We start from the raw sequence: 26,816 nt of genomic DNA on the forward strand, positions 1-26,816 counted from the left end.
CCCAGGCTGGAATGCAGTGACATGATCTCGGCTCACTGCAACCTCCACCTCCCGGGTTCAAACAATTATATTGCCTCAGCCTCTTGAGTAGCTGCGACTACAGGTGCACACCACCACACCTGGCTAATTTTTGTATTTTTTAGTAGAGATGGGGTTTCACCTATTGGCCAGGCTGGTCTCGAACTCTTGACCTCGTGATCCACCCACCTCCGCCTCCCAAAGTGCTAGGATTACAGGTGTGAACCACCATGCCCAGCCAGTTGCTTGACATTTAACATCATAATTTGTTTCAACATTAGTCTGCATTAAGATGTGTATGATCACTCACTACCTCAGAAATTGTTGCTTTTATAGGACTTTAGTCAGGTTTGTGTTGTGTTGCACTTGCAAATGTTTAACAACTAGCTCTTTGTTTAAAAAAATAAAATCCCCCAAAACAAACAAACGATAAAAACACAAAGGGCTGATGTGTACCATTTGCCAATTCCTGTGGTGTAAATAGGAGTTAGTGGATATTAGGACCTCAACATGTGAATTTTGGAGGGGGATACATTTCAGCTCATAACATGCAGGCAGTGACAACCACCTGTAGGCCATCTGGCCTACAGCAGTTGCAAGCAAGATGCATCTCAATTTCAGAAATATTAAACAGGGAAACAATGTGCCTCTTAGTATTGATAAGCTATGGTCACATGTCAGCTGAAATTATTTGGTTGAAAATTGGGGATCACAATGTGGTTATGGATTTGGGTTATCAGTTTGAGATTCAGGATTGAAACAGTCCCACTATTGTCAATTTCTAGCTACCAGTGTGACGTCACGGAATGCAGAGTAGGAAAGTGACGTGTGCTATTGGCTTTCAGGAGCTGGTACGAGCTGGCTGCAGCACGCCACTGCCCATTCCAGACATGTGCTTCTTTTTTGAGAAAGGATCCTGGTATTATTACCCCTCTGAACATTTAAATACACCTTTGAACTATTTTCTCTATACATTTTCTTCTAGAATTGATATTTAACTCCCAAGACAATAGTTTCTATGCAGCAGTTCCCTCATAACTTCTGACCTTGTTAGGACTGGACAGATGGCAACACCAGACCTTGAGAACATTGTCTGTTCCCAGAGGGGGTCATGGAGAACTGAAAGTGAGTGAGCTGAAATTGGCTGAAGGTTCTTGTGGGTCCTGTGCATGATTGTCTTTGCTGTGGTTTGAGTTATTCTGTTTTCTGTGTGACTCTTTCACTTCAGAGAAAACTGCCAGCTGACTTCAAGGTTCTGGAAGCCTCAGATCTGGTGTATACAGTCAGCGCCCAGGAGTACTGGCAGCAGGCTCTCCTTACTGAGGAGGAAACGGGTAATTTATATATTTTTTTAATCTCCAGCACTAAAATTCTCAAGATCAAGTGGCACTTCAAATTTCCTGTTCTAGAACTTTTTGTGCAACACAAACAATTTTTTCCAGCTTGCCATGGTTTCAATACCAATTGCAAATAAAGATATTTTCTTCTTTGCATGTTTTTTTTTTGTTTTGTTTTTTGTTTATTTTTTGAGACAGAGTCTTGCTCTGTCGCCCAGGCTGGAGTGCAGTGGCCAGATCTCAGCTCACTGCAAGCTCCGCCTCCCAGGTTTACGCCATTCTCCTGCTTCAGCCTCCCTAGTAGCTGGGACTACAGGTGCCCCACCTCACCCGGCTAGTTTTTTGTATTTTTTAGTAGAGATGGGGTTTCACCGGGTTAGCCAGGATGGTCTTGATCTCCTGACCTCGTGATCCGCCCATCTTGGCCTCCCAAAGTGCTGGGATTACAGGCTGGAGCCTTGCACCCGGCCCTTCTTTGCATTGTTATGGTGTCAGAGACCACAATTCCTCTTGCCTCCAAATCTTACCATGGGTTGGTAAAGGTCAAATAATTGGGTTGCTGGATGTGGTGGCCCCTGTAATCCCAGCACTTTGGGAGGCCAAGGTGGGTAGATCACCTGAGGTCAGGAGTTTGAGATCAACCCGACCGACATGGTGAAACCCCATCTATACTAAAAATAGAAAATTAGCTAGGCGTGGTGGTGCATGCCTATAATCTCATCTACTTGGAAGGCTGAGGCAAGAGAATTGCTTAAACCCAGGAGGCAGAGGTTGCAGTGAGCTGAGATTGCGCCATTGCACTCCAGCCTGGGCAACAAGAGCGAAACTCTGTCTCAAAAAAACATCAACAAAAAGCCGGGGGCAGTAGCTCATGCCTGTAGTCCCAGCACTTTGGGAGGCTGAGGCAGGTGGATCACCTAAGGTCAGGAGTTCAAGACCAACCTGGCCAACATGGTGAAACCCTGTTTCTACTAAAAAATATAAAAATTAGCTGGGCGTGGTGGCGGGCACCTGTAGTCCCAGCTACTCAGGAGGCTGAGGCAGGAGAATTGCTTGAACCTGGGAGGCGGAGGTTGCAGTGAGCTGAGATCGTGCCATTGCACTCCAGCATGGGTGATAAGAGCAGAACTCCGTCTCAAAAAAAAAAAACAAAAAAAAAACTGGGTTATTTCCTTATTTCCTTAGTCCCCTCCCACCCAGCTGTGGGCATTAGAATTATTTTGTGAGCGACTATTGTATATTTTGTCTGCGAGGCAGGGAAAGCATAAAGCGTGACTCTTTCTTCACAGAACTTGAAATATGAATGAGAAGCTAATACTAACCCAAGTGCAAAAATTGAAGTAAAACCGAGGCTTAGTTAGTTGCTGCTGACCGTGAGTGCAACAGCAGCCCGGGAAATCTAGAGCTCTGTGTGCCCTAGACACTCAGTGGAAAGTGGGTGGGCAGGCAGGGTCAGGACTGCATTCTCATCTGAACTTGACAAGGCTTGTGACGTGCATGCATTTTACTAGACATGTAGGTATGTGCATGGAGGTTAAGGAGCAGAAGGTGTGAAATGTTCCCAGAGATGGGGGAACTGCTTGATTAAGGGTATAAAAGACAAAATTAGCATGGTATATGGAAGGAATAATATAGAGAAATTGCCACATATGGGAATAATGGGGAAAAGGGTAGAGAGGCATCTATTTTCTTCTGACCAACAACAGGTTAGGATGTGACAGGAATCCTGTCACATCTAGAATCCTGCATGTCAGAGGTTCTTCTTCCTTTCTACAGCAAGCATGGGCTATTCCGGCATTAAGGATTAGTTGACATAGATAGAAAAGTCTAGGGGGACCGAAGGGCTGAGACTGTAGAATTGTGAGCACTTTGCTTTACCTCTGTAGGTGATAGCTGTCCAAAGGAAAGACCCCATGTTTTCAGCCTGTTCTTTTCCATGTAGTTTTTTTTATACGGCTAAATAAAATGAATATGCAGTATTGCTGATCAACCATTCATCACGGTCATTGATCCTAGACACGGCAAAAGTGATTTTCAGAAAGGCTGATTCTGTAGGCATCCAGCCCACTTGGGATCTCAACTCTAGTTCATTCAGACCGCCATCTTGGTCTTTCAACTTTTATGAATTCTATTGACCACAAACTTCTGGCCTTTTACAATTATTTGTACTGTCTGTGAATTCCAGAAATCCCTAAGTTAAGAGAATACGTCAGGAAGAGGCTCTTGGACAAGAAGAGGAGGATGGTGACCAAGTATGTGACTGAAGCCTTTGGCCTGTTGCTCCTCACAGATAGTTTCAGCTCCACACAAAACCTGCCGGTATGGAAGACATTGGGTTTTCATATTCTCCGTGTACCTGGGCAGGACATTTCCTTTTACCAAGTTAGAAAATTAACTTATGATATTTTTTCTTTTCATATTAAAGGAAGATATGAAGTTCAGAGAGTCTAAAAGGACAAAAAGATAATTAGAAGGTTAAAATCATAACATTTGGGTAAAAGAGAAAGGAATAATATTTTACCTGGGACAGATGGGCTGAGAGAAAAATGTCAAAATAGTAGCTATTTTCCATCTCTCCTGAGACTTGAACAAGGTGGAATGTGTTTAAGTGATGGCAGGCGTGATTTGGCTTGCTCCTAGTGGAATATAGACTCTTCTTGGTTATCCTGGAGAGGCGTGCTTATGTACACAGTCCAAAAATATTTCATCTGTCTGTGGTGCTGTCAGAATCTCAAGCTCAGAGGAGCGTAGGAAAATAATGTGAGAGGATGGAAGCTCAGAGGGAATTTCAGTAGAGTTTTGATAGTTATCTTCACTGGCAAGAATGCAGGCCTCCTGAAAAACTAGTTAAAATTACTTTTCTCATAGTAATTGACATATTTATCTCTTCACGGATGATTTCTTTTTAACCCTAAAATAAGAGAGATAAGCTACTAGATTAGAGACTTGGGGGGTTTTGGAGAAAAACCACTTACCGTCATCAGTCACTGGCTGTGTTGTCTCCTTATGAGAGATGGAATATACAAAGACAGTGGCTGGACCATGTGTAAAAATAGATCTCTGACCCACAACCTGCAGCAACCTGCCCAGAAACCAACTTCTTATCTACAATAAACAGCCCAGGAAGCCTTCTGTCTGTAAGTCAGACTTGCAGGAAGTCAAACTGCTATCTCTAATAACAATCTAGAAGGTTGAAGAATAACTCTGTTAACAATCAGCACCAGATGGCCAGGACTTGATGAATAACTTCCCTACTCTCTTTCCCTGCTTCCAACTTACTACCAACCAGAAAAGTCAAATGTCTATACCTAACCAGCCACATTGGCTGCTCTGCTTTTAGCTAGCCCGTCTCTAGTGTCCCCAGGCCAACAGCCTCCAATCAGGGCACCCCTGAAGCCTTTCCTTTTGTCCACCATGAAGCTTTTCCACTCCCCTGCCTGCTTTTGAGTCTCTGCTAAACTCAAATAATGGTGGCCGACTCCATTGCTGTAGTGGGCTCTGAATAAACAGCCTCTGCCTGTTCTTGTTTGGTTGGTCCTCACTTACTTCCACACTTGCCTTCGCCCGTCAGATGTGCACAGTCAAGGTGTTTGTCTTCTTGTTAGTCCGGAACAGGGAAGGGGCAGAGGAAGTACATGAATAGGGCTCTGTGAGTGATCGAGGAGCTGATCCTGAGGATGGGGAAGGGGGGCCAATGGTGACCCTGTGGGGTGGCAAGGGGAGGCAGACACTCGAGACCTGACTTCCACGTGGGAGTAAGCAATGCCACCTGGAGCCTTTGGTTGTGTATAAAGGCTTGTAAAAAGGCTTTAGTGGTGTGGGATCTTTCTTCTGCATAAAAGGGGCATATAGAGCAAAATTCAGTCTTTTTTTAATCATATTTCTTATGACTTGTTTTGGTCTAGTTATACAAGACAGAAACAAAACAAAACTCTTGGAATGTGATGCTTTCTCATTTGACTTTTGTCCGCTGAAATCGTTGGGGAAGGATTTGACCTTCCAATTTCCCAAAGCAGTTCTTCAGGGTGAAATTTGTCTCTCTGCCCAGCACAAGATTGCTTTTGGAAGTGCTGATGGAAAATGAATCCGATGTGGGCTGTGTGTGGTTGGTGTATTTTACAAACATAAGGACAAGGCATTTTGCCATCAAGGCCGGAAGTGCCCACCCCACGTGCTTTTTTTTGCTAATATGGAAGTGCAGTGCTCAGAGGGGCTCAGATTCACCCTTGCAGCCAGACTCCAAGCAGCGGAAAACACAGAGGAGAAGGGGGCTGACTGGCAATTCTGCAATAGCTATGTTAGGGAGTTGCTGGCAACTTTGCTCAAAATTCCTTGGCCTTAGATATTGGTCTTACTCTTAGCTCTTTGATAGAAAGTTGGAAGGAAGAATTTGTCAGTTCCTTTGAATTTTGAAAAATCAAACCTAAATATGTGTGTGATTGATTTTTTTTCAAAGATGATCACTGAAACCAAAAATTTAGAGTTTGAGTAGTGATTTTAAATAAGCAATCATTATTTTTAAGAATTCATAGGAAGTTGATGATCACATCTCAATGTCAAATGAAGTCTGCGTTGATTCATACTAAGGGCCAGCTTCTCTGTTTCTTATTGTTCTTTCGTTCTCCACTGTTCCCTTTCTTATCATTCTTTTGTTTATTCAAGAGGGATTTATTGACAGTGAGGCATTGTGAGAATCATGCCCATAGTTTTTCTTTCCATGACTTCTTTCTTCTTTCATTTTCATCACTGGTGACAACGCACATTCAAAAGAATCTAAAGGATGTCCTGGGAAAAATGCTTTGTAGAATTCTTAATGGTGAAAATGAGGAAAATTCCCAGGGTGCACCAAATTCTAAACAGTCTCCATAAACTCTAAAACGTATTTACTCCAAGATTCACCAAGTTTTAGAATGTGAGGTTGTTTTCAAGATCATTCAACCCAATTCACTTACTTCAAAGATGATACTGTTGAGAACCAGAGAAGTTAAATTACCTATATCATGTCACACATCAATTCGAGAGCTATTTCTGTCTATTTGGAATAGAATTTAAAAGCCCAGATTATCTCGCAGTTTCTCTGGGCCATGCATTCAATCCAGAAATGTCTATGGGTTTTGCTGTCTGTGCTGTGCCCTGGAATAAAAGAACATGACTAAGAGCCTGTTCTTTTGGCAAGTTTCTATCCAGAGAAGGAGACACAGGGAATGAGAGAGAAGTCATACGACAGGAGACGTGCTGTGGTGCAGGACTGTGGGAAGTGCAGTGGGAGAACAGGACAGAGAGCCCCACCTCTACCTGGGGACTCAGGGAAGGTGCCTCATGGGAAGGACCTTTGAGCTTTGTCTCGAAAGAAACAAAGATGAAATCAGCAAGGCCCACAGGGCACAAGACAAACAGCACACTTGCGGAATAGCAGCAAGTCCAGGGGTAGCTTCTTGGCAGGACATGTCGGGCAAACAGGAATGGTGGTGCTGGAGAGGTGGGGTGAGTTCTGGCTATGAAGTGCCTTAAGGGCCAAGCTGGGGAGTGTGTCTCTGTCTGCTGCAGGCACTGTTGGGGCCCACCAAGGTTCCCATGCAGGGAACAACACTATGGGTTACCAGTTTGGCACTGTATTACTCCATTTTCATGCTGCTGATAAAGACATACCTGAGACTGGGTAATTTATAGAGAAAAAGAGGTTTAATGGACTCATAGTTCCACATGGCTGGGGAGGCCTCACAATAATGGTGGAAGGCAAAAGGCACGTCTTACGTGGCGGCAGACGAGAGAAATGAGAGCCAAACAAAGAGGATTTCCCCTTATAAAACCATAAGATCTCATGAGACTCATTCACTACCGTGAGAACAGTATGAGGGAAGCCAACCCCATGATTCAGTTATCTCCCACCAGGTCCCTCCCATAGCACGTGGAATTATGGGAGCTACAATTCAAAATGATATTTGGGTGGGTACACAGCAAACCATACCAGGCACCTAGGAGTCAAGGCTTTCTCTGGTGGTCACTTCCTTGTATTATTTGAATATATGTTTTCTCCCTGATTAGACTGTATTCTTTGAAGAAGGAAGCATGGTTTTATTTTGTGGTCCTGTAGCTTTGCTATGCAAAGTGTAGTCCATAGCTCAGAAGACCAGCATTACCTGAGGACTGGCTAGAAATGCAGAATTCCAGGGTCTTGGATTTCAGATTTTAAGATCTCCTGTTGATTTGTATGCACATTAAAATTTGAGAAGCATTATCCTTAAAAACTACTTCATGCAGAGTCAAAGATTGTGAAATGTTTGTTGAATCAGATGTCATTGGAAAAACCTGTTTTAATAACAATTGCATTTATATGTGGATAGCTACTTCCCCAAATAGCTTGATGGATTATACATCTGAAATAAGTTGCTGAATAAGCAGAGACTGTGATTTTTAAGAAATGAAATAAGTTGCACCAGGCAGGTATTTGTTCTATTCTCTAACCCCACAAAGGGGTCTGTGCACTGAGTAAGGTCTTATGGGGACAATAAAGAGAAGTCAGCTCTGAGTGATAAGCTGAATCTTGAGCTGGTGACAAGCTTAAAGGAAGCAAAGCTGGAGAAGAAGGTGCCCTTAGGGAGGGGGTGGCCTGATGCTTTTATGGTCCTTGTCCCTAGAATGAACACTTGCACATGAGTGTCCTACGGAGATTTGCGGAAGAGAAGGTTGAGCTGCTGGAGAAGGCCATCGGGCAGTGCTTCGCCTGCATAGAGCAACCTCTGCAAGAAGGGGTCAGGACTGCCAGGACTTCTTACCGCTGCATCCTCAGGGCATGCTTGGTGGTGAGTGACCCCTCCAGGGAAAACTCGGGTATTCCGGGAGGCCTGCCCAATCCCCAAGCTCCTTTTGCATCATCTCATTCCCTTCAAAAGAGATAAAGAGCTAGAGGGCCAGGCACGGTGGCTCACGCCTGTAATCCCAGCACTTTGGGAGGCCGAGATGGGCAGATCACAAGGTCAGGAGATCAAAACCATCCTGGTCAACATGGCGAAACCCCATTTCTACTAAAAATACAAAAATTAGCCAGGCGTGGCGGCACATGCCTGTCATCCCAGCTGCTCAGGAGGCTGAGGCAGAAGAATTGCTTGAACCAGGGAGGCGAAGGTTGCCGTGAGCCGAGATCTCACTACTATGCTCCAGCCTGGTGAGAGAGTGAGACTCCATCTCAAAAAAAAAAAGCTAGAGGAGGGTAGCAGAGAGTGAAAAGTGTAAATAACATTTGTTCATCTGTGTCTCGAAAGGACCAAGGAAGGTGCACAATTCAGCAAAGACAGAGTGGGAATCTGGGATCTGACGGTCTTGGTTGGAGTACCAGCTCCACCAAACATCCACCCTGTAGCCCCGGGCAAAGCCCTAGACCCATTTTAAAAATTTCTTGGTTTTCTTCTGTAAAATGAGGATGCTCAATGCTTGCCCTACCTATCTGGTAGCGTTGATGTCTGTCAATTAGCTTACACAATAAGGAAACATCTTGTAACCTCTCACTTGTCATTCAAATTGTGGTTTTATTTCTTAATTAGTTGTATAGAGTTTCTGAAGGATGAAAATATAAGTGCAAGGCAGTATTTATCTAAGACTAAGGGGTGAAAAAAGAGGCCCATTGTATTAGTCTGCTTGGGCTGTCATAACAAAATCCTATAGACTGGGTGGCCTGAACCACAGACACTGATTTTCCCATAGTTCTGAAGGCTGGAAGTCCAAGATCAAGGTGTCAGCAGGGTGAGTTCTGAGGCCTCTCTCCTCTTCTGGAGATAGTAGATGGCCACCTTCTTGCTGCATCTTCACATGGCCTCTTCACTGTGCATGCACACTCCTGGGATCCCTTTCTCTTCTCAGAGGGACACCACACCTGTCAAATCAGGAGCCCACCTTTATGACCCCATTTAACCTTAATTACCTCATTACCAGCTGTGTCTCCAAACACAGTCACCCTGGGGGTTAGGGCTTCACATATGAACCTCAAGGGTCACACTTTAGTCTGTAGCACCCATTAAGGGGAAGATGTGATGGACAACACTGCTCATGTAACAAAGATGACTTGGTGTCCCCTGTGCTGGGAGAAGGGCATGGATGGTGTGTGGTTGTAGTTTTTAATGGGCCTTGGAAAGTTGGAATGTAAGCAGTAGAAAATGTGTGAAAAGGTGAGTGTGATGGGGTGGTTAGCTTCCTGGAGGCTTTTCTATGTGCACCAATGATACCGGCTTTCTAGCACCTGGCCTCTTGTGGGTGTTGTTATCTGTGTGCTTTGTGTAAAAGCTTGTTTAAATGTCTAGATGAGCCTGAGTGTGGTAGATCACGCCTGTATTCCCAGCACTTTGGGAAGCTGAGGTGGGTGGATCACCTGAGGTCAGGAGTTCGAGACCAGCCTGGCCAACATGGTGAAACCTGGTCTCTGCTAAAAATACAAAAACTAGCCGGGTGTGTTGGTGGCACCTATAATTGCAGCTACTGGGGAGGCTGAGACAGGAAAATCGCTTGAACCTGAGAGGCAGAGGTTGCAGTGAGCTGAGATGGCACCATTGCAGTCCAGCCTAGGTGACAGAGTGAGACTCCATCTCAAAAAAGAAAAAATCTAGATAAGCAGGTGCATGTGCTGCAATTTGGATGAAGGGAAAGGAGGAGATTCCTGTAGCACAAGACAAAGAATAAGTGCTGAAAGAACCAAGAGTAAAGGAGGAGATAAATTGGGGTGATTCTGGGGTCACTGGGGAAAGTGTCAGTGTGTGGACACAGGAGGATGACAGCTGGAGTGTCTTCCATGCAGTTGGGCATGGGTAGCCAAGTATCCATGCGTATAGTATGTACACATGTATGCGCTCAGTCAGCAAATGTGAGCAAAATGCTGACTGTGGAACCAGGTACTACGTGTTACCTTATCTGATCCTTACAACCATTCTGTAAGGCAAATGCCCTTATTATTATTTTAATTTTACAGCCTTAGAGAGACTAAATACCTTCTCCATGGCCATGCATGGACTCCACATCTAACCCAGGCCTGCCTAACTTCATAATTGGACACCCAACCCTTGCTGCACTTGCCTGTTGCATCTCCTAAACTACTGTGCAAACGATTGCAGCAACTTGTAGTTGCCAACCAGTTATATAGTTTAACATCCATAAATCCCCGTAAAAGTACATTTTGCTGCATTCATTCATTCATTCATTTCTGCACATAACAAGGACTTTGGAATACAAGGCACGGTTGCCAAGAGGCTTCATATCCCACATGGGCGCTGGTTTGTACCTCAGTTTCCCCATCTGCCAGCTGTGTGACCGGGGACAAGTTACTCAACCTCTCTGTGCCTCAGGTTACTCTGTGTAAGTTGAGGACCATGGTACCTATGTTATAGGGTTGCTGTAAAGATAACTTGAAAGAATGACCGTAGAGGGATAATGCTGGGTTGACCAACGCACTCAGCGTGAAGAGAGTGTCTAACAAGTCAACTGTTTTTCTTATTAGGTTTCAGGGATAGAAAGATACATCCCTGCTTAAAATAGTTAAGAGAGCATTTGGGGAACTATAATAAAAAGGAGCATGCTGGTAAGGACCACAGGACAGTCAGAAAGTTCTCCAAATGTTTAGAGAAGGGAGAGCATTCTGGTGGGGGCTGTGGCAGTCTGGAATCTTTTGGCTGCAAATCAGAGTCCCTAACTGAAGCCATTCTTAGCCATGAGGAAGTGTATTGGCCCACGTGCCCAAGAGCCATGGGAAGAGAGGGCCTGGGGGATGAGCTGAATCCAGTGCCTCTGTGGGCCCCATTCTCAGGCTGCTTCTCTCATGATGGCAAAATGGCTGCAGCTGTTCTTGCACTCACATCTGAACACCATGAGCTCTGGAGCAGGGTTTGTTAACCTCAGCATGATTGACAGCTGGGACTGGATCGTGCTTTGTTGTGAGGGGCTGTCCTGTGAATTGCAGGTTGTTTCATCCCTGGACTCTACCCTCTAGGTGCTGGTAACAGCCCCCATTCTTCAGCTGTGACAAAATCAGTCCTGGTTGAGAATCACTGGTCTAGAGGAACAAGGAAATGGCCGTTTCCGGGCCCACTTTCAGAAGAGTGGAGAACCTTTTTGAGAAACCTTAGCAAAGCTCTCACTGTGTTTCTTTGGCTCTAAATGGGTCACATACCTATTTCTAAAATGACCCCTGAAAAAAAGGGAATGTCTTGTGCTGAATAGCTCAGGCCTGTGTGTGTGTCCCATCCTGGGGGCAGGAATAGAGTTCATTTTCTCCATAACAGAAGGACTAGGGAGGTGACACTGGAGAAGGAGGGGTGGATATTGGAAAAGAAATCACAGGCCAGGTTAGAGGACAGTTCAATAAACCTTCTAGAGAGGAGGTTGTTGGAGCCTGGCCCTGGAGGATGGTGTTGTGTCTTTGGGCAGAGGAGTGGAGGGGCAGGGAAGGCATTTCAGGGGAGGAAGGCCAGAGCTCATGTGGGAGCCAGAAGGTACCACCTAACTGCAGTGTAAGTACACAGGGCAGGGTTTTGGGGGATTAGGCTGACAGCTTGCTGCAGACTTTAGACCAGGTTGAAGAGTTGGAACATAGTGAAGTTTTGAGCAGAAGAATAGCTTCATCAGAACGAATGCTTTGGGAAGCATTATGCTTGGGGAAAAACTGGAGGCAGAAAGCCTGGCTAGGAAGTGTCAGGGTCTAACTGAGGTCTAAGGGGAGTCAGTGGGCGAGTGGCGGGTAGCTGGAAAAACGAGGAGTCATAGACAGTTTTGACATGGCTTTACTCTTTCTCTAGGCATGAGCAAGTTGCATATACAGCATTAGCAGGGTAATTATATCCTTTATAGACAATAGTGATTCTGAGCCAAGCACGAGCTCATGTGGGTGATCATCTAATGTGCCTCATGTGGCGTGGTTACATCGTATGCAGGGTTGTGCACCTGTACTCCAAACCTGCTGAGTCATGCTGTGCCAGAAGACTGCCTCGGCCTACTCCTGACTAAAGCTCAGCCATTTATTTCCCTTACAGTAGCTGCTTCGTTGAGACGAGACACAGTAAAGTCTCACCAAAGGTTGTGGCAGACAGAATAGGAAGGAAGAGGTGACTGGGAGAGCAAATCTGAAGGACATCTCAATCAGGATTGTCAATAATTCAGACATGGGGGGTATGGGAAAGCAAGGTGGCAACATTTTGGGGAAGATTTGCACCCAAGAGAAAGCAAATCACCTCAATTTAAAGAAGATCTAAGGAGATATGGCAGGGAGGAGCTTATCCCTTGGTTGAGGAAGCAATATGGTCACTACTGAAGATCATGTATTTAGTGTTTCATGGAGGTGGAATGTCTAATGCAATGATGGAAATGTGGAACTGAAGCCTGGAGAGAGGTGGGGCTGGAGGATATAGCTGTCACTTGCATGGAGTTGATGCACGTATACCAGTGAATGGGATTGAGGAGGAGTGGAGGCAAGGACAGTGATAGGACATTGCCTCATACAAAGGCCACGTTAAGGAAGCAAAAGAATAAAGAGGGTTAAGGGAGGGGCAGAGAAGGAAAAGCCTGAGAGGTAGCAGAAGGAAATCGTGTAATGCCTATTTTCTTATTTTTATGTTTATTTTTAGTGTAATGCTTAATTTCTTATTTTCCAATCAGAAAACTGAAGTAATAAAGTTTGTTAAGGCTGAGTGCAATGGCTTATGCCTGCCTGTCATCCCAGCACTTTGGGAGACTGAGGCAGAAGGATTGCTTGAGGCCAGGAGTTCAAGACCACCCAGGCAACATAGCAAGAACCTATCTCAAAAAGAAAAAAGAAAAAAAGTTGGTCATGGTGGCATGCCCCTGTAGTCCCAGCTTCTCAGGAAGCTGAGGCAGGAGGATCACCTGAGCCCAGGTGTGAGCTGTGGTCGTGCCACTGCACTCTAGCCTGGGTAACAGAGAGAGGCCCTGTCTCTTAGAAAAAAAAAGTTTGTTAAGAACATCACATGCTCCTGAGAGGTAAAAACAAAAACCAGGGCCACTGGATTTGGCCACTGAGGGTTTCACTGGTGACTGTGCTAGGCAGCCACCAAGGGTCCTCACCAGTGGCCCCAAGGGTCCTCACCTCTGGGTATTTATGCCCTCATGGAGTCTCCCCCTACATTGAATCAGGGCTGATTTCTGAGCAGGAGAATGCTGCAGAGGTGATGGTGTGTGGCTTCTGAGGCTAGGCCATCAAGGGCCGTGGAAGTTTCCATGGTGGCTCTTGGGTCACTTTCTCAGGGGGACGCCTTTGTGTACTGAAATTGAGCCACTGTGTGCAGAGGTCACATGGAGAGCAACTAAAGCCCCCGCCTGAGGCCAGGAGCCAGCCCCAGCATGCAGCCGGGTATCTTTGGAAGCAGATCCGCCAGCCTCACCCAGATGACTATGCCCCCAGCCACACCTGACCAAACCTCAGGAGAATCCTGAGCCAGAGTGACCAGCCCAGCCATCCCAGTCCTGACCCACAGAATCACCGAGAGATGACAGGTGTTTGTGTTTGTTTTTAAGCCACTGCACCGCTATGTCCGGGGTAATTTGTTTCATAGCAATAGATAACAAAGTTACCTTGGATAGAGCTGTTTCTATCCCATAATTGAAGAACGCAGATCACAGAAAGTGAATGAGTGAGTGGGAGCTGAGAGGACGAAGACATGAGGCAGAGACCACCCTGTTGAGAGTTTGCTGTGAGCGGAGGAAGCCACTGCAGACATTTTCGGGCGTCTCCAGGACTTTACCCCCCCAACTGTCCCCTCTCATCACCCTTTTAATGACTTCTTCCTCTGTAACTGCAAACATTCCCAAGGTGCTCCTATCAGATAAACAATGTTTCTTTGAGATCAAAAATTTGGGAAGACATTTATATACTAACATCATATCATTATTTAACATATGAAAATAACCGTAATATCTAAGAACAAGAGAGAGGTAAAATGAATTATTTTTCATCCATACAATACTATATTAAATAGTAATTAGTGCCATTTTTGGAACTTTTTTTTTTTGAGATGGAGTTTCGCTCTTGTTGCCCAGACTGGAGTGCGGTGGCATGATCTTGGCTCACTGCAACCTCTGCCTCCCAGGTTCAAGTGATTCTCCTGCCGCAGCCTCCTGAGTAGCTGGGATTACAGGCATGTGCCACCATGCCTGGCTAATTTTTGTATTTTTAGTAGAGGCGGAGTTTCACCATGTTGGCGAGGATGGTCTTGAACTCCTAACCTCAAATGATCCACCTGCCTTGGCCTCCCGAATTGCTGAGATTACCGGTGTGAGCCACTGCACCTAGCCTGGAACATATTTACAATGATTTAGGGATATTCTCATATTGTAATACTAAGTAAAAAGAGCAGAGAAAAAAAAAAGAATTATATGAATTATACAATGCTATGTGGCCATTCCCTTAAAACATATATCATTGATTAAAAATCACAGAGCTCTCTACTGAAATTTTAGCAAACACATTTTTACTCTCTTTACTAATGATTACCATCTGGCTGAAATTGATTAATGTCTGTCATAGGTCTAGCTTTATATTTTTCTTTCCTCTCATTTGTGTATTTATTTCCCTGGGAAAAAAATATCGCCAAGACATACAAATCAAATTGTATTTCATTAAAAGTTTAACAAAAAGCTTACGAAATCTGGACTTTCCTTAGAAAATTCAAGACATACACTTATTGTCGGGTCATAGCACATTGGCATTCATTCATTTATTTATTCATTCGATAATTGCTCATTTAGCAAATGTTTCTCAAACACTACTTACATTATTGCCAGAAGTTGAGGATGTAAAGATGGATGAGACGCTGTGCCTGACCTCAATGAACTGATGGCCGAGTACAGCAGCCGGACAAATGAGTAAACTAACACAAACAGAATCGCTTGAGAACGGTTGTGATCAAACTGAGCACAGGGACCTTAGGAAGTCCATGGCAGTGGCACCCAGACGACCTAGAGGCGTGACCACTGTCCTCCCTCATTTAGTTTAATCATATGTTTAAAGAGCATGTTGTCTCAACCCTTTCCTGTGATTCTTGGTAATGATCTTTGGCCAGGGCAATGCAGTTCTAATCCAGTGACCTTCCAGTTAATGCCTGCTAACTCTGCTAATTTATTGTTGACTATCTAGAGGAATAAAGGAAACCAAGGTTTTCATCAGACCCTGAAAGCTGTTTGCCTGAAAAATGGCATCTATGCCTCCAGGACTCTGGCAAGAATTGATCTAAACGAAGCCCTCACTCAGCCCATCTATGACCAGATCGACCCTGTTTTTGGAAGCATTTTTAGGTAAAGGATCTTTCATCTTGCACCTTCGGGAACAAACATCAGAAGAACGTTGAGCCAGTCTTTAAGCATTTAGACTTTGGATCTGTAAGTGTAAAGAGTAGCTTGTAACTGGAGAAGGAAAGCTTAGTCTTCGGCAAAACACAAAAGCCTTCTTGGTTTGGTTTACTTAAAAATTTCCCATGATGACCTGGACACAGATTAAGATGCTGCTTTCAAACTAACATTATGGTTCCCATTATTTTTCAAAAGTCTCATACATGCGGCAGGGGATACATTTTCTTAGGGATCTGAGCCCAGGACAGGGTATTTTGATTGGAGAGAGTGGAATTAAGCAAACACATGGCCTTCAGAACTTTCTTTCTTCCTTTTTTTTAAAAAATGAGCCAGGGTCTTGCTCTGTTGCCCAGGCTGGAGTGCAATGGCACAATCCTAGCTCACTGCAGCCTCAGACTCCTGGACTCAGGCAATCCTCCCATCTCAGCCTCCCAAGTAGCTGAGACCACAGGCATATGCCACCATGCCTGGCTAACTTTGAAAAAATATTTTTTGTAGAGACAGAGTCTCTCTGTGTTGACCAGTTTGGTCTTGAAATCCTGACCTTAAATGATCTTCCCCCATCGTCCTCCCAGAGTGCTGGGATTACTGGCGTGAGCCACCACACCCAGCCTCGGAGCTTTCCCTGAATGCACTGAATGTCTGTTTCTCATGCACTCTGCCTGCTCACATACATGGTGTGGGTTTGGGGACCATACCTCCTTGGTGCTTCCTCCTTCCCTCCTTCCTTGACCTCTAATTCTTTACTCCATCAACAGAAACAGAATCTCCCAGTCCCCAAGTACAGCTGCCCATCCCTAGTCTCTGTCGTTCCCACTGGCATCTCATGTGGTTGCCCGTTGGTGGCTGTTCGAACCATTCTCCAGCCTTTGCTTGTGTCTTACTCAGAGCCCCCGTCCCTGCCCCACCTTTCTTTAAGCATGTCTTGGATTGTGTCATTCCACCAATTGCACCCCCGCCCTGTTTATAATTCTGTGGGCTAAACTTCAAATTCCTTAGAATGCATTCAAGACATTCCACCTGGCTCCAGCTTGCCTTTCCAACCTCTGCCTCCACTGCTGCCTGGTTGCAGCCTTCCTCTGTAGCCCACCCAGCAGGTGGCAAAGAGAGAGCAGCTACCTGTCCCGGGCATCAGTGCTAAGCACTTGGAATGCATTAGCTCATCGGATGTTCCCAGCAACTCTAAGGAGTAGCTTCTGTCTTTTTACATCTGAACAAACTGAGATTCAGAAAATTGTGCATCTTTCCCAATGGCACCCAGCTCATGAGCAGAGAGCTAGGATTTAAAGCTTGTGCTCTCTCCTCTACAACCTCTCACTTCCTATTTCTGAGCTATTCTGAAACCACTGTGCTTACCATGTTGTCCCATGGGGAGTAATTCCTTCTTTCCACTTCCTCAGATCTTACCCAACTTTTAGGTGTAGTTCAAGTTCCACCCTTTCAAGTGGACACACGGTGGCAGTGGAAAGACTGTGCGTCCTGCAGTCTAAAGCAGTGTTCTAAGCCTGACTCTGCCTCTTGTTAGCTGTGTGACCTTGGACACATCAGCAGTCCTCTCTGAACCTCAATTTTCTCACCTGTTAAATGGGCATTATCTCACAAACTTCATAGGTTTTTATGTCAAAGGCCTGGCACAGCACAGTGCCTGGCACGTTATAGGAATATGATAACTGTCAGATCTCATCTTCCTTCTTTTAAATGAATAAAAGGACACCAGCTAGTTTCATGTTTGTTTCAGCCTCACTGCAGCCACCATTCTCTTAAACTTTTTTGTCACTTTCTTCTGTAGGACGGGGAAGCCCACTGGTTCAGCTCTGATGCCTCACATTGATGCTTTTAAGCACTCCCTGCAGGAGAAAATGACAGAAATTGGGATAAGAAGTGGCTGGAAATATGAAAGCTGCAAAAACAATTTCCTGATCCAGGAGGTAAGTTCCATGTAAAGTGGGGAGAGCAGTGAGGTTGGGCATGGCTTTCTTCCCAGGCCGGTTTTGTAGGTTGCCTGTCTGTTCCCGCTTGTTCCCTGGAGTGTCCAGGGTCTGGGAGTACCTCCTTGGAGGCGCTGTGAAATACAGAACCCATTGGGATGTGGGGAGAGCAGCGGGCATGACTGCCTCAGAGGAGGTGTGGGACAGTTTGTTCCACTGTGAAGTAACTGAAAGCACACGCCAAGGTTGCAAAGGTGACTCAGTTTCCAGGAAGAATCTTTAAAGAAGCCTTAATTGTATGAAAATTTGCATCAACTGGAACCATTTTCACTAATCTATCATTTTTGCCAATGTTATAAAGTAGCATCTGATGCAGTGAAACTTAAAGAAGTCAATCTTTTTGTTGTTGTTGTTCAATTTTAGGTCAATTTTTAGTTTTGAGGCCTCAAGACTCTTTGTCTGTGACTCACTTTCTTCCAGTGCCACCCCAAATTACATGGCGATGCTAGGGAAAGAGCTTGTATCTCCTCTGCCCCCCAGGGAGGGCCCATTCCAGGATCTTGACTGTGCCTGAGTTCAACTCAGCAAATATTTATTGCGTAGTTTGTAGGTGCCAGGCACCAAGGGAAGCAGTTGGGGTATAAAGATGCTTAGAACAAAGTTCCTGCCTACGAGAAGCTCACAGCCTAATTGTGGAGATGGCAGATAAACAGCCAGGCATCATATAAGGTGGAGGGAATGGTGGCCACGCACTGGGATACCTGACCTGCTTTCATTGAAGGAATTGTCACCAACGGCCTCTTTTGCCACGTCTTCCCAGATAAGCGCCATCCTTGGGGGCCTGGAGGACCACATCCTCAGAAGGAAGAGGAGGGTCTATGAGTCCCTCACCGCCTCTGTCCAGAGCGACCTGAAGCTGTGTTACGAAGGTGGGGGCCGAGGGGGACAGCATTGCCGCCTGCACTGGGACTTCCTGTCAGCACCTTTCACATCCTTTTCTGCGGCTCCCTCAAAGGCCCTGTTCTCTTGCACCCTAAGTCTTTGCAGCTCTCTCATTCCACACATTGCAACCACATGACTGCAGGGCGTGAGGACCCTTCTCTGTGTGTTTTCCAGCTCTTTCTGTCCACCCTTGGTCCAGACACCCTGTTTTTTTCCATACAACATCCCAGCTGATTTAGCTGTAGAATCCAGTGTCCAGGTTCTCATTCTTGTTTCCAAGTATTCACAAATACTTGAACTCACTCACTTGTGAACTCACTTTCAGACTCTTTCCTGTTTTGGTGACTCCACTGTTTGAGGGGTAGGGAGTGATTTTGCAAATTTCAGCTGGATTCAGTCATTAGGTTTTCTGAATGCTGGTTATTATCTAAATATTGAAAGTGTTATTTTTATATAAGTGCATATATATACATACATATATATATATACTTTGTTGTTGTTTGTTTGCTTGGCTTGCTTTTCTTTCTAATACCAAAGATTTCTTTCTTTCTGTTTCTTTTTTTTTTTTTTGAGATGGAGTCTCGTTCTGTTGCCCAGGCTGGAGTGCAGTGGCAGTGATCTCAGCTCACTCCAACTTCTGCCTCTTGGGTTGAAGCAATTCTTGTGCCTCAGCCTCCCAAGTAGGTGGGATTGCAGATGTGCACACAGCACCTAGCTAATTTTTCTATTTTTAGTAGAGACGGGGGTTTCACCATGTTGGGCAGGCTGGTCTTGAACTCCTGACCTCAGGTGATCTGCCCACCTCAGCCTCCCACAGTGCTGGGATTACTGGTGTGAGCTACCATGCCCAGCCATGATGCCAAAGATTTCTAAGCAGGTCCTTGTCGTGGTGTGACTGTGGCTATCATTTTTGCCAGAGGCAGCTCAGATCACGGGCAAAAAAGCGTGTGAGCGGATGAAAGATGCCATCAGAAGAGGAGTGGACCAGCAGGTGGCTGAGGGCATGTTTGAAAGGGCCCAGGAAAGGATGCAGCACCAGTTTCAGCAGCTGAAGGTACTCTACACCCACAGCCTAGATCCTAGACCCCGAGAGGCCCTGGGAGAGGACAGGAAGTGGGCGCAGAAGGTGGAAGACGTAGTAGGCATTTGGGCCCAAATGGAACAGATGCTTTCTGGGGCTTTGACCTGAGAGCTGCAGCTCTTCCAGCACTCTCTTGCGCCCCTCCTCTTTCCTGAGTCACCAGTAGCACAGCCACTGTAATAGCTAGATATGTGCTCAGCTATTTACAGACCAAGTTCACTCATTTAATCCCCAGCAAGTCTGTGAGGTAGGTACTATCATTGTTCCCATTTTATAGAGAAGAAAATTCCAGCAGCGATGGTTGTGTCAACCAGCCACACAGCCAGGGAGATGCACAGCTGGATTTGGGATAAGGAAGCCTGGCTCCAGCATGTCCAACAATAGCATGATCTCAAAACAGATTGTTTAAATAGGGAAATGTCTTGCCTACATAAAATGTCAATAAGTAAATATCGACACACTACTCAAGGCCAGTCGGTTATGGTACCTAGCACACATTCATCTTTAATTTTATCTACCCCTAAAGACAGTTCCTGATGGTTTCCTTGGACCTAAATGCTTCTGCCAAGCCTACCTGAACCATCTTGCCTCTGCTCTGGGCCTCATGGCTTGCCATCCCCTCTCCCCCAAGTAGTAGAGATCCTTGACGTCCATGCCACTGTGGGCTTCCTCCCTGGCCATGTGAGGCTCCACGTTTTCTGCCTCAGCCCAGGCTGGCTGATCCTGTCTCCCAAGCCCTCAAGGAAGCTGGCCCATTTCTATCTCGGTCCACCTCAGAACCAGCCTTCTTGAAACATCTCCAACCTGTTTCTGCCCAATCTCCTCTCCTCCACCACTACTGCAGTTTTGGAAAATATTCTTCTTTACACTTCAATGCATGTAATTTCCCTTGGAGTAGGCTAAGAGGCATCTTGTTCACCAGCAGCAGTTTAGTTTCAATCCTTTAACATGTTATCACAGTCTACAAATTCATGGACAAGAACTTGGCCGAACTCCACAAAGCCGGTTCCCATTTCCCTGTTGCCTACATAGACACTGGATCTTAAGACACCCAGGAAACAATGTCGCTTAAAAAATGTGTGTATTGACCATGTACAAATGTATCTGAAATTACAGAAACAGGAAGTTAAAACTGGGCAAGACCATAGTGTTGCCATTCTGTGATTTTTTTTTTCAGAATGCCAGTTAACTTTTAATTGTTTAAAATATTTTAGTTCAGTACAGCGGAAGAAATTTCTTTTTATACATAATGTTTGAAGATTTACTGTTTTTTTAAATTACCTCTTTGCAATAGTCCTGTAAATTAAACAATGGAATAGTATTTTGTTGAATATACAGATTAGTCTCTGATATATTGATCAGTAATGTGGCTTGCTGCTTCGTTTTCACTCTAGCGTGAGGTGACTGCTTCTTCTGGTTTAGGAGCTGTGAATCTCTCATTCCCTGATCTTAAAGGAAGCGGGAACCTAGAGGCCTTGAGTCGTAGGTTCCAGGCCCATGCCTAGAGCTGAGATGTACACTTAGGGCTCTTGATCTGGAATCTAGAATGTTAAAGAAAAAGCATAGGAGATCCAGCTTCAAAACTAGGCTCTGCCAGGCTAGAAGAAGGAGCCTGACATTTTTTCAAAGGAAGACAAGAAACAGAAAAGGGAAGAAAGGAGCTTTAGTTGATGAGAGGTCTAAGAGTAGCAAGAAGATAGTTCTGAGGCAGTTGGGAAGAATCAGACATGTACGGTAAGGTGAGCGGCACAGAGCAAGTATGCAGCAGATATCTCCCCAGTGAGCAGATGCATGGAGGAGAGGACAGTGGGAGAGCGACCAGCTCTTTCCCTCTTTTCCCATCTCTGCGATTGCCTTTCTCTCCCCTATGCCTTCATGCTTCCCCATTAGCTCCTGATTTGATCAGCTGGCACCAGAGCTTCAGTCCCCCATGAGTCTGTAGGCAGGGAGGGAGATGCTATACAGATGGGAGCCCACAGAAACGTTGTCTTGCTGCCTCCTGGGCCATTTGATGTCCTCGAAAGTGTTTCACCATTTTGCAACTGGGTTGCAAAGCCTTACTTTGACAACCCCAGTCTGTACCTTCTGTGGCTGGGGGACTGGGTGGGGTCCCTTTTATAAGATCCACTTTTCCTTGGGCTGCACCGTCCTAACATACTGAATGTCCTTGTCATGTAGACTGGGATCGTGGAGAAGGTGAAGGGCAGCATCGCCACCATGCTAACCCTTGCTTCGTCCCAGGGGGATGGCCTCTACAAGGAGCTTGCAGGTAAATACGCCAAAGCTTTGCATGCAGAGTGATTGTGCAGACAGCCCTGGCTGTGGTTGCTCCTTCCTGAATTTAAAGGTATTAAGTTAGGAAGAATTAGCAGGGCAAGGAATGGAGATGATGATGATGATGACAACGACGACGACGACGACGACGACGATGACAGCCCCGCCCTTTGCCCAGCACCCAGCTGAGAGCAGGCATTATACTCAGGCTTTGTGCTCATGGTTTCACTGAATTCTCACATTAGCTCCCAGGGATGGGTGGTGTTGCTCCATTTTGCGGAGGCAGAAATAGAGACTCACATTAGGAAATGCGCCCAGGGTCCCATAGCTGGAAAGCGGCTAATTTAAATCCACAGCTCTGCCTTGCCGTCTCCATAAAGCCTTTCTTTTAAGTTGATGCCTCCTTATGAAGAACTTCGTGGTCTGGTGATGGTGGAGAAAGACTTCTCTTAATCCACCTGCAGCCTGGGGATGCGGCCCCAGCTGTGGACCTTGGTGTAAGCAACCATGTCCCTTTCTGGCCATGGGCTCCATCAGGCCCCTGGTATAAACTGGAGAGGGTAAACTGGTAGAAAAAGCAAGTAAGTAATTTCTAGCCAAATTTAAAATGCACATATCATTTGGCGCAGCAACCCTACAGATATCCTTATATGGGGGGAGAGTGGCATATAGACAAGGTTATTCAGGGTAACATTCTAATGTCAAAAATGGGGACAACTCAAATATCTGTAAGTAAAGCACTGCTTAAATTAAATTAAATACACAACGAGTGGAGGACTGTGCAACTGTTAGAAAAAGTAAAGCAGCTCTGTAGGTAGTGGTATGAAATGATCTCCAAAATATATTACAAAGTGGAAAATAGCAAAGTGAGTAAATGTACGTGATATGTTGCCATTTGTGAGTAGGGGAAAAAAGGAAATACATATGTATATGTTTGTATGTGCATAAAAATCTCCATGGGCTACAGAGAACACTGACAGTACTCGTTGCCTCTAAAGAGGGGAACCGGAAGGCTGGAGGGTAGGAGAGGGTGGGGAACCGGAAGGCTGGAGGGTAGGAGAGGTTGGGGAACCGGAAGGCTGGAGGGTAGGAGAAGGTGGGAGCCTTGCTCTGCACCCAGTGTATTTTGTGCCTTTTGTATTTTATACCACATCCATAGTTGCCTGCTGAAATGAATAGATCTGATACCACTGAGTTTGCCAGGGTGAAAGTAGACAGTGCTGTTCCCAAAGTCACAGCCACAGTGGCTGCTTCTAAAGATCTGTTCTGCACTTCTCCATCTCTCTGGGAATCTTTATGCCCCATTTATGGCTGGTTAGATGGACCTCTAACCTCACCCTAACGGACTCCAGGGAAGGAGATACAACACCCTCACACTATAATGTAGTGGACTCTCACGACCTTCTGTCCAGGCCTCTATAGAAATCTAAGTTTTAAGATGCTAGTCATTCCAATGTGCCTTCTTTAAAGAACTCCTGCTTGCCAGAGATTTGACCAGGTCTCACAGAGACTTTGACCAGGTGCTTCTCTTAGTTTGATGTCAATTGCACCTGCTATAATTTAAGCCTATTTCCTTCTCTTCACCATCGACAACAAATATACCTCATGTCGGGGGTGGGGGGCATGCTTTATACAGAAATCTAAAAGACAGTCCCTGTTGTCAGGGCCTTACCTGGTTGGTAAGACAAGATGTGTAAGAATGTGCATCATTAGACTGGGGAGTTTGCATTCGCTCAGCAAACAATTCTGATCATCTCCTGGGTGCCAGGCAGTGTTCTGGGTGCTGAGGACACAGTGGTGACCAATACAGGCAAGAGTCCCCACCCTCATGGAGTTCACAGCCCAGTGGTGGAAGGCAGGCAGTAAGCAAACTAATAAGTGAGATATGTGGCAGGGAGGCGAAACAGAGAAAGGGAAGAAGGGATGCTGGGGTAGGAGACAGGGTGATAAAGGAAGGTCTCCCTGGGAATGTGACACTGAAGCAAAGCCCTGAGGGAGGGAACCCAGTCAGACTTCAGATCGTTATTCTTGAAGTTCAGAGACAGAGTGGTTATTCAGGGCTGAGACATGGGGAAACTTCAGTGAAGCTGGGTCCTGGGGGAAACCTCAAAGGTTAGGTTGATTTCAGAGGCAGCAGGGAGAAGGGAGGCCTTGCAGATATGGGACAGAACAAAAAGACTCCGGGTCCTAACTCCCCTCCGCTCATGAGGCCCATCCCTGGCCAGGCTCGGGGCCAGTCAGCCTGAGTCACCCTCTGGGGTACAGAAAGCCAGGGGGGATTAGAAAGGCATTCAGGGCTCAGTCTGAAGTGTCCCTTCAAAGGCGACTGCATTAGTCAGCGTCCTCCAGATAAACAGAACCAGTAGGATGTGTGGATAGATGAAGGAAGAGATTTATTTTAAGAAGTTGGCTCACACAATGGTGGAGGCTTGGTGAGCCCACAATCTGATGCAGGGAGGCCCACAGGACGGAGACTCCCAAAAGAGAGGCAGTTCGAGTCCAGAGGCCATCCCTGCAGAACCAGGCAGAGCCGATGTTGCAAAGGCCCAACCAAGGCTTGGCCAGGCACAGTGGCTCACACCTGCAATCCCAACACTTTGGGAGGCTGAGGTGGGTGGGTCACTTGAGGTCAGGAGTTCAAGACCAGCCTGGCCAACATGGTGAAACCCTGTCTCTACTAAAAATACAAAAAAAAAAAAAAATTATCTAGGTGAGCTAGTGGGTGCCTGTAATCCCAGCTAGTTGGGAGTCTGAGGCAAGAGAAGCACTTGAGCCTGGGAGGCGGAGGTTGCAGTGATTCAAGATCATGCCATTGCACTGCAGGCTTGGTGACAAGAGCAAAACTCCATCTCAAAGGCCCAAGGCTGTCACTGGATCATCCCTTCCTGCTTGTGGGAGGCTGGCCTTTGGCTCCATGCATGCCTTCAGCTGGCTGTTTGAGGTCCACCCACACTGGGGAGGGCCATTTGCTTTACTTGAGGTCTACTGAGTTAAATGTAAATCTCATCCAAAAACACCCTCCCAGAGGCATCCAGACTCACATTTAACCCAGTATCTGGGCCCTGTGACCTGGACAAGTTGACACATAAAACTAACCATTGTGAGAACATGATCTGATTGAAGATCATGGGATGAAAACCTGAGATGCCAGAGAGAGAACATTCACTGAGAATGGGTTGTGCTGGGAGGATAGGGATTGGGGTGGGGGGAAGAGGGGGAGCCGCCTGGAGAGGAGTTAGGGGAGGTGTTATTGTGCAATGTGCTTTGTATATCACACGCCTGTGAGGCCTTAATACAGACTCAGTGACTTCTCAGGGTTTTTCTTGTGGGTAGGTTTGTATTTCTTTTGAGGGTGACCCCATGCTGAGACAGCATTCTGGTAAGAGGAGGAATACCTGCTTTGATGTCTGATCTGTAAGCACCACGCCAGATCCATATTCTGGGACAAGTGACAGGATTGTTGGGGGATTTGCTTTTTGGAGACGTTTCTGCAATGGACGCCAAATCCTGATGTGAGCTTTCTGCTCTCCTGTAGATGTCGGGAGTGAATACAAGGAGATGGAGAAGCTGCACAGAAGCCTGAGGGAGGTTGCGGAGAATGCACGGCTGAGGAAGGGCATGCAAGACTTCCTCCTAAGGGCATCTCCCAGCAAGGCTGGCCCCCCGGGACATCACTGTAACTCCTAGGGCTTAGTCTCAATGGATGAAAAATAAGCCCAGAGTCAGAGAATTGGAATTACTTTTTTTGTTAAGAGACAGGGTCTACCTCTGTTGCTCAGGCTGAAGTGCAGTGGCACCATCACAGCTCACTGCAGCCTTGAACTCCTGGGCTCAAGCAATCCTCCAGCCTCAGCCTCCAGAGCAGCTGGGGCTACAGGTACAGGCCACCAGCCTGGTACTTTTTTTTTTTTTCTGAGACAGAGTCTTGCTCTGTCGCACAGGCTGAAGTGCAGTGGCGTGATCTCGGCTCACTGCAACCTCCGCCTCCCAGGTTCAAGCAGTTCTCTGCCTCAGCCTCCCAAGTAGCTGGGATTGCAGGTGTGCGCCACCACACCTGGCTAATTTTTGTATTTTTAGTAGAGACGGGGTTTTACCATCTTGGCCAGGCTGGTCTTGAACTTTTGACCTCGTGATCCACCTGCCTTGGCCTCTCAAAGTGCTGGGATTACAGGCATGAGCCACTGTGCCCGGCCCACACCTAGGTAATTTTTTAATTTTTTGTGGAGATGGCGTCTTGCTCTGTTGCCCAGGCTGGTCTCAAACTCCTGGCCTCAAGTGATTCTCCCACCTCAGTCTCTTGCGCTAGGATTACAGGTATGAGCCATTGTGCCTGGCTCAGAATTTTTTCTGTTTTGTGAAATCTAGTAGAGGACTGCTGTCAACTATTTGGACTTTGTATGCAATATAAAACTAGTATGTTTACTACATTTTATTTTATAGCCCAAAAAGAGTCATCTTCAATACCTAATGGAGTTCTAAAGCTTTAGGACAAGAAACTTTTGCTTCCTCAAAAATATCTAAACATCACTGGGCACAGTGGCTCACTCCCATAGTCCCAGCACTTTGGGAGGCCGAGGCAGGCAGATCATGAGGCCAGGAGATGAGACCATCCTGGCTAATACAGTGAAACTCCATTTCTACTAAAAATACAAAAAATTAGCTGGGCTTGGTAGCATGTGCCTGTAGTCCCAGCTACTTGGGAGGCTGAGGCAGGAGAATTGCTTGAACCCAGGAGGCAGAGGTTGCAGTAAGCTGAGACTGCACCACTGTACTCCAGCCTGGGGACAGAGCAAGACTCCATCTCAAAAAAAAAAAAAATTATCTAGGTGAGCTAGTGGGTGCCTGTAATCCCAGCTAGTTGGGAGTCTGAGGCAAGAGAAGCACTTGAGCCTGGGAGGC

General features: G+C 46.0%; 1 protein-coding gene across 1 annotated transcript in view; it reads left to right on the plus strand.

Moving 5' to 3' along the window:
• Positions 1 to 26,720, plus strand: part of NUGGC (nuclear GTPase, germinal center associated) — a 63,918-nt gene extending 37,198 nt beyond the window's left edge. Inside the window, exons 11-19 of the mRNA XM_011944573.1 lie at positions 1,247 to 1,352; positions 3,541 to 3,674; positions 7,994 to 8,158; positions 15,481 to 15,638; positions 17,482 to 17,620; positions 18,441 to 18,549; positions 19,480 to 19,616; positions 21,822 to 21,912; positions 25,453 to 26,720. Coding sequence (XP_011799963.1) covers positions 1,247 to 1,352; positions 3,541 to 3,674; positions 7,994 to 8,158; positions 15,481 to 15,638; positions 17,482 to 17,620; positions 18,441 to 18,549; positions 19,480 to 19,616; positions 21,822 to 21,912; positions 25,453 to 25,604 — 1,191 coding nt within the window. The 3' untranslated portion in view covers positions 25,605 to 26,720. The remainder of the gene's footprint in view (positions 1 to 1,246; positions 1,353 to 3,540; positions 3,675 to 7,993; positions 8,159 to 15,480; positions 15,639 to 17,481; positions 17,621 to 18,440; positions 18,550 to 19,479; positions 19,617 to 21,821; positions 21,913 to 25,452) is intronic.
• Positions 26,721 to 26,816: the final 96 nt, after the last annotated feature.

The sequence above is a fragment of the Colobus angolensis genome, unplaced genomic scaffold (assembly GCF_000951035.1).
Source record: "Colobus angolensis palliatus isolate OR3802 unplaced genomic scaffold, Cang.pa_1.0 Scaffold233, whole genome shotgun sequence".
In the NCBI taxonomy this organism is placed as follows: Eukaryota; Metazoa; Chordata; class Mammalia; order Primates; family Cercopithecidae; genus Colobus; species Colobus angolensis.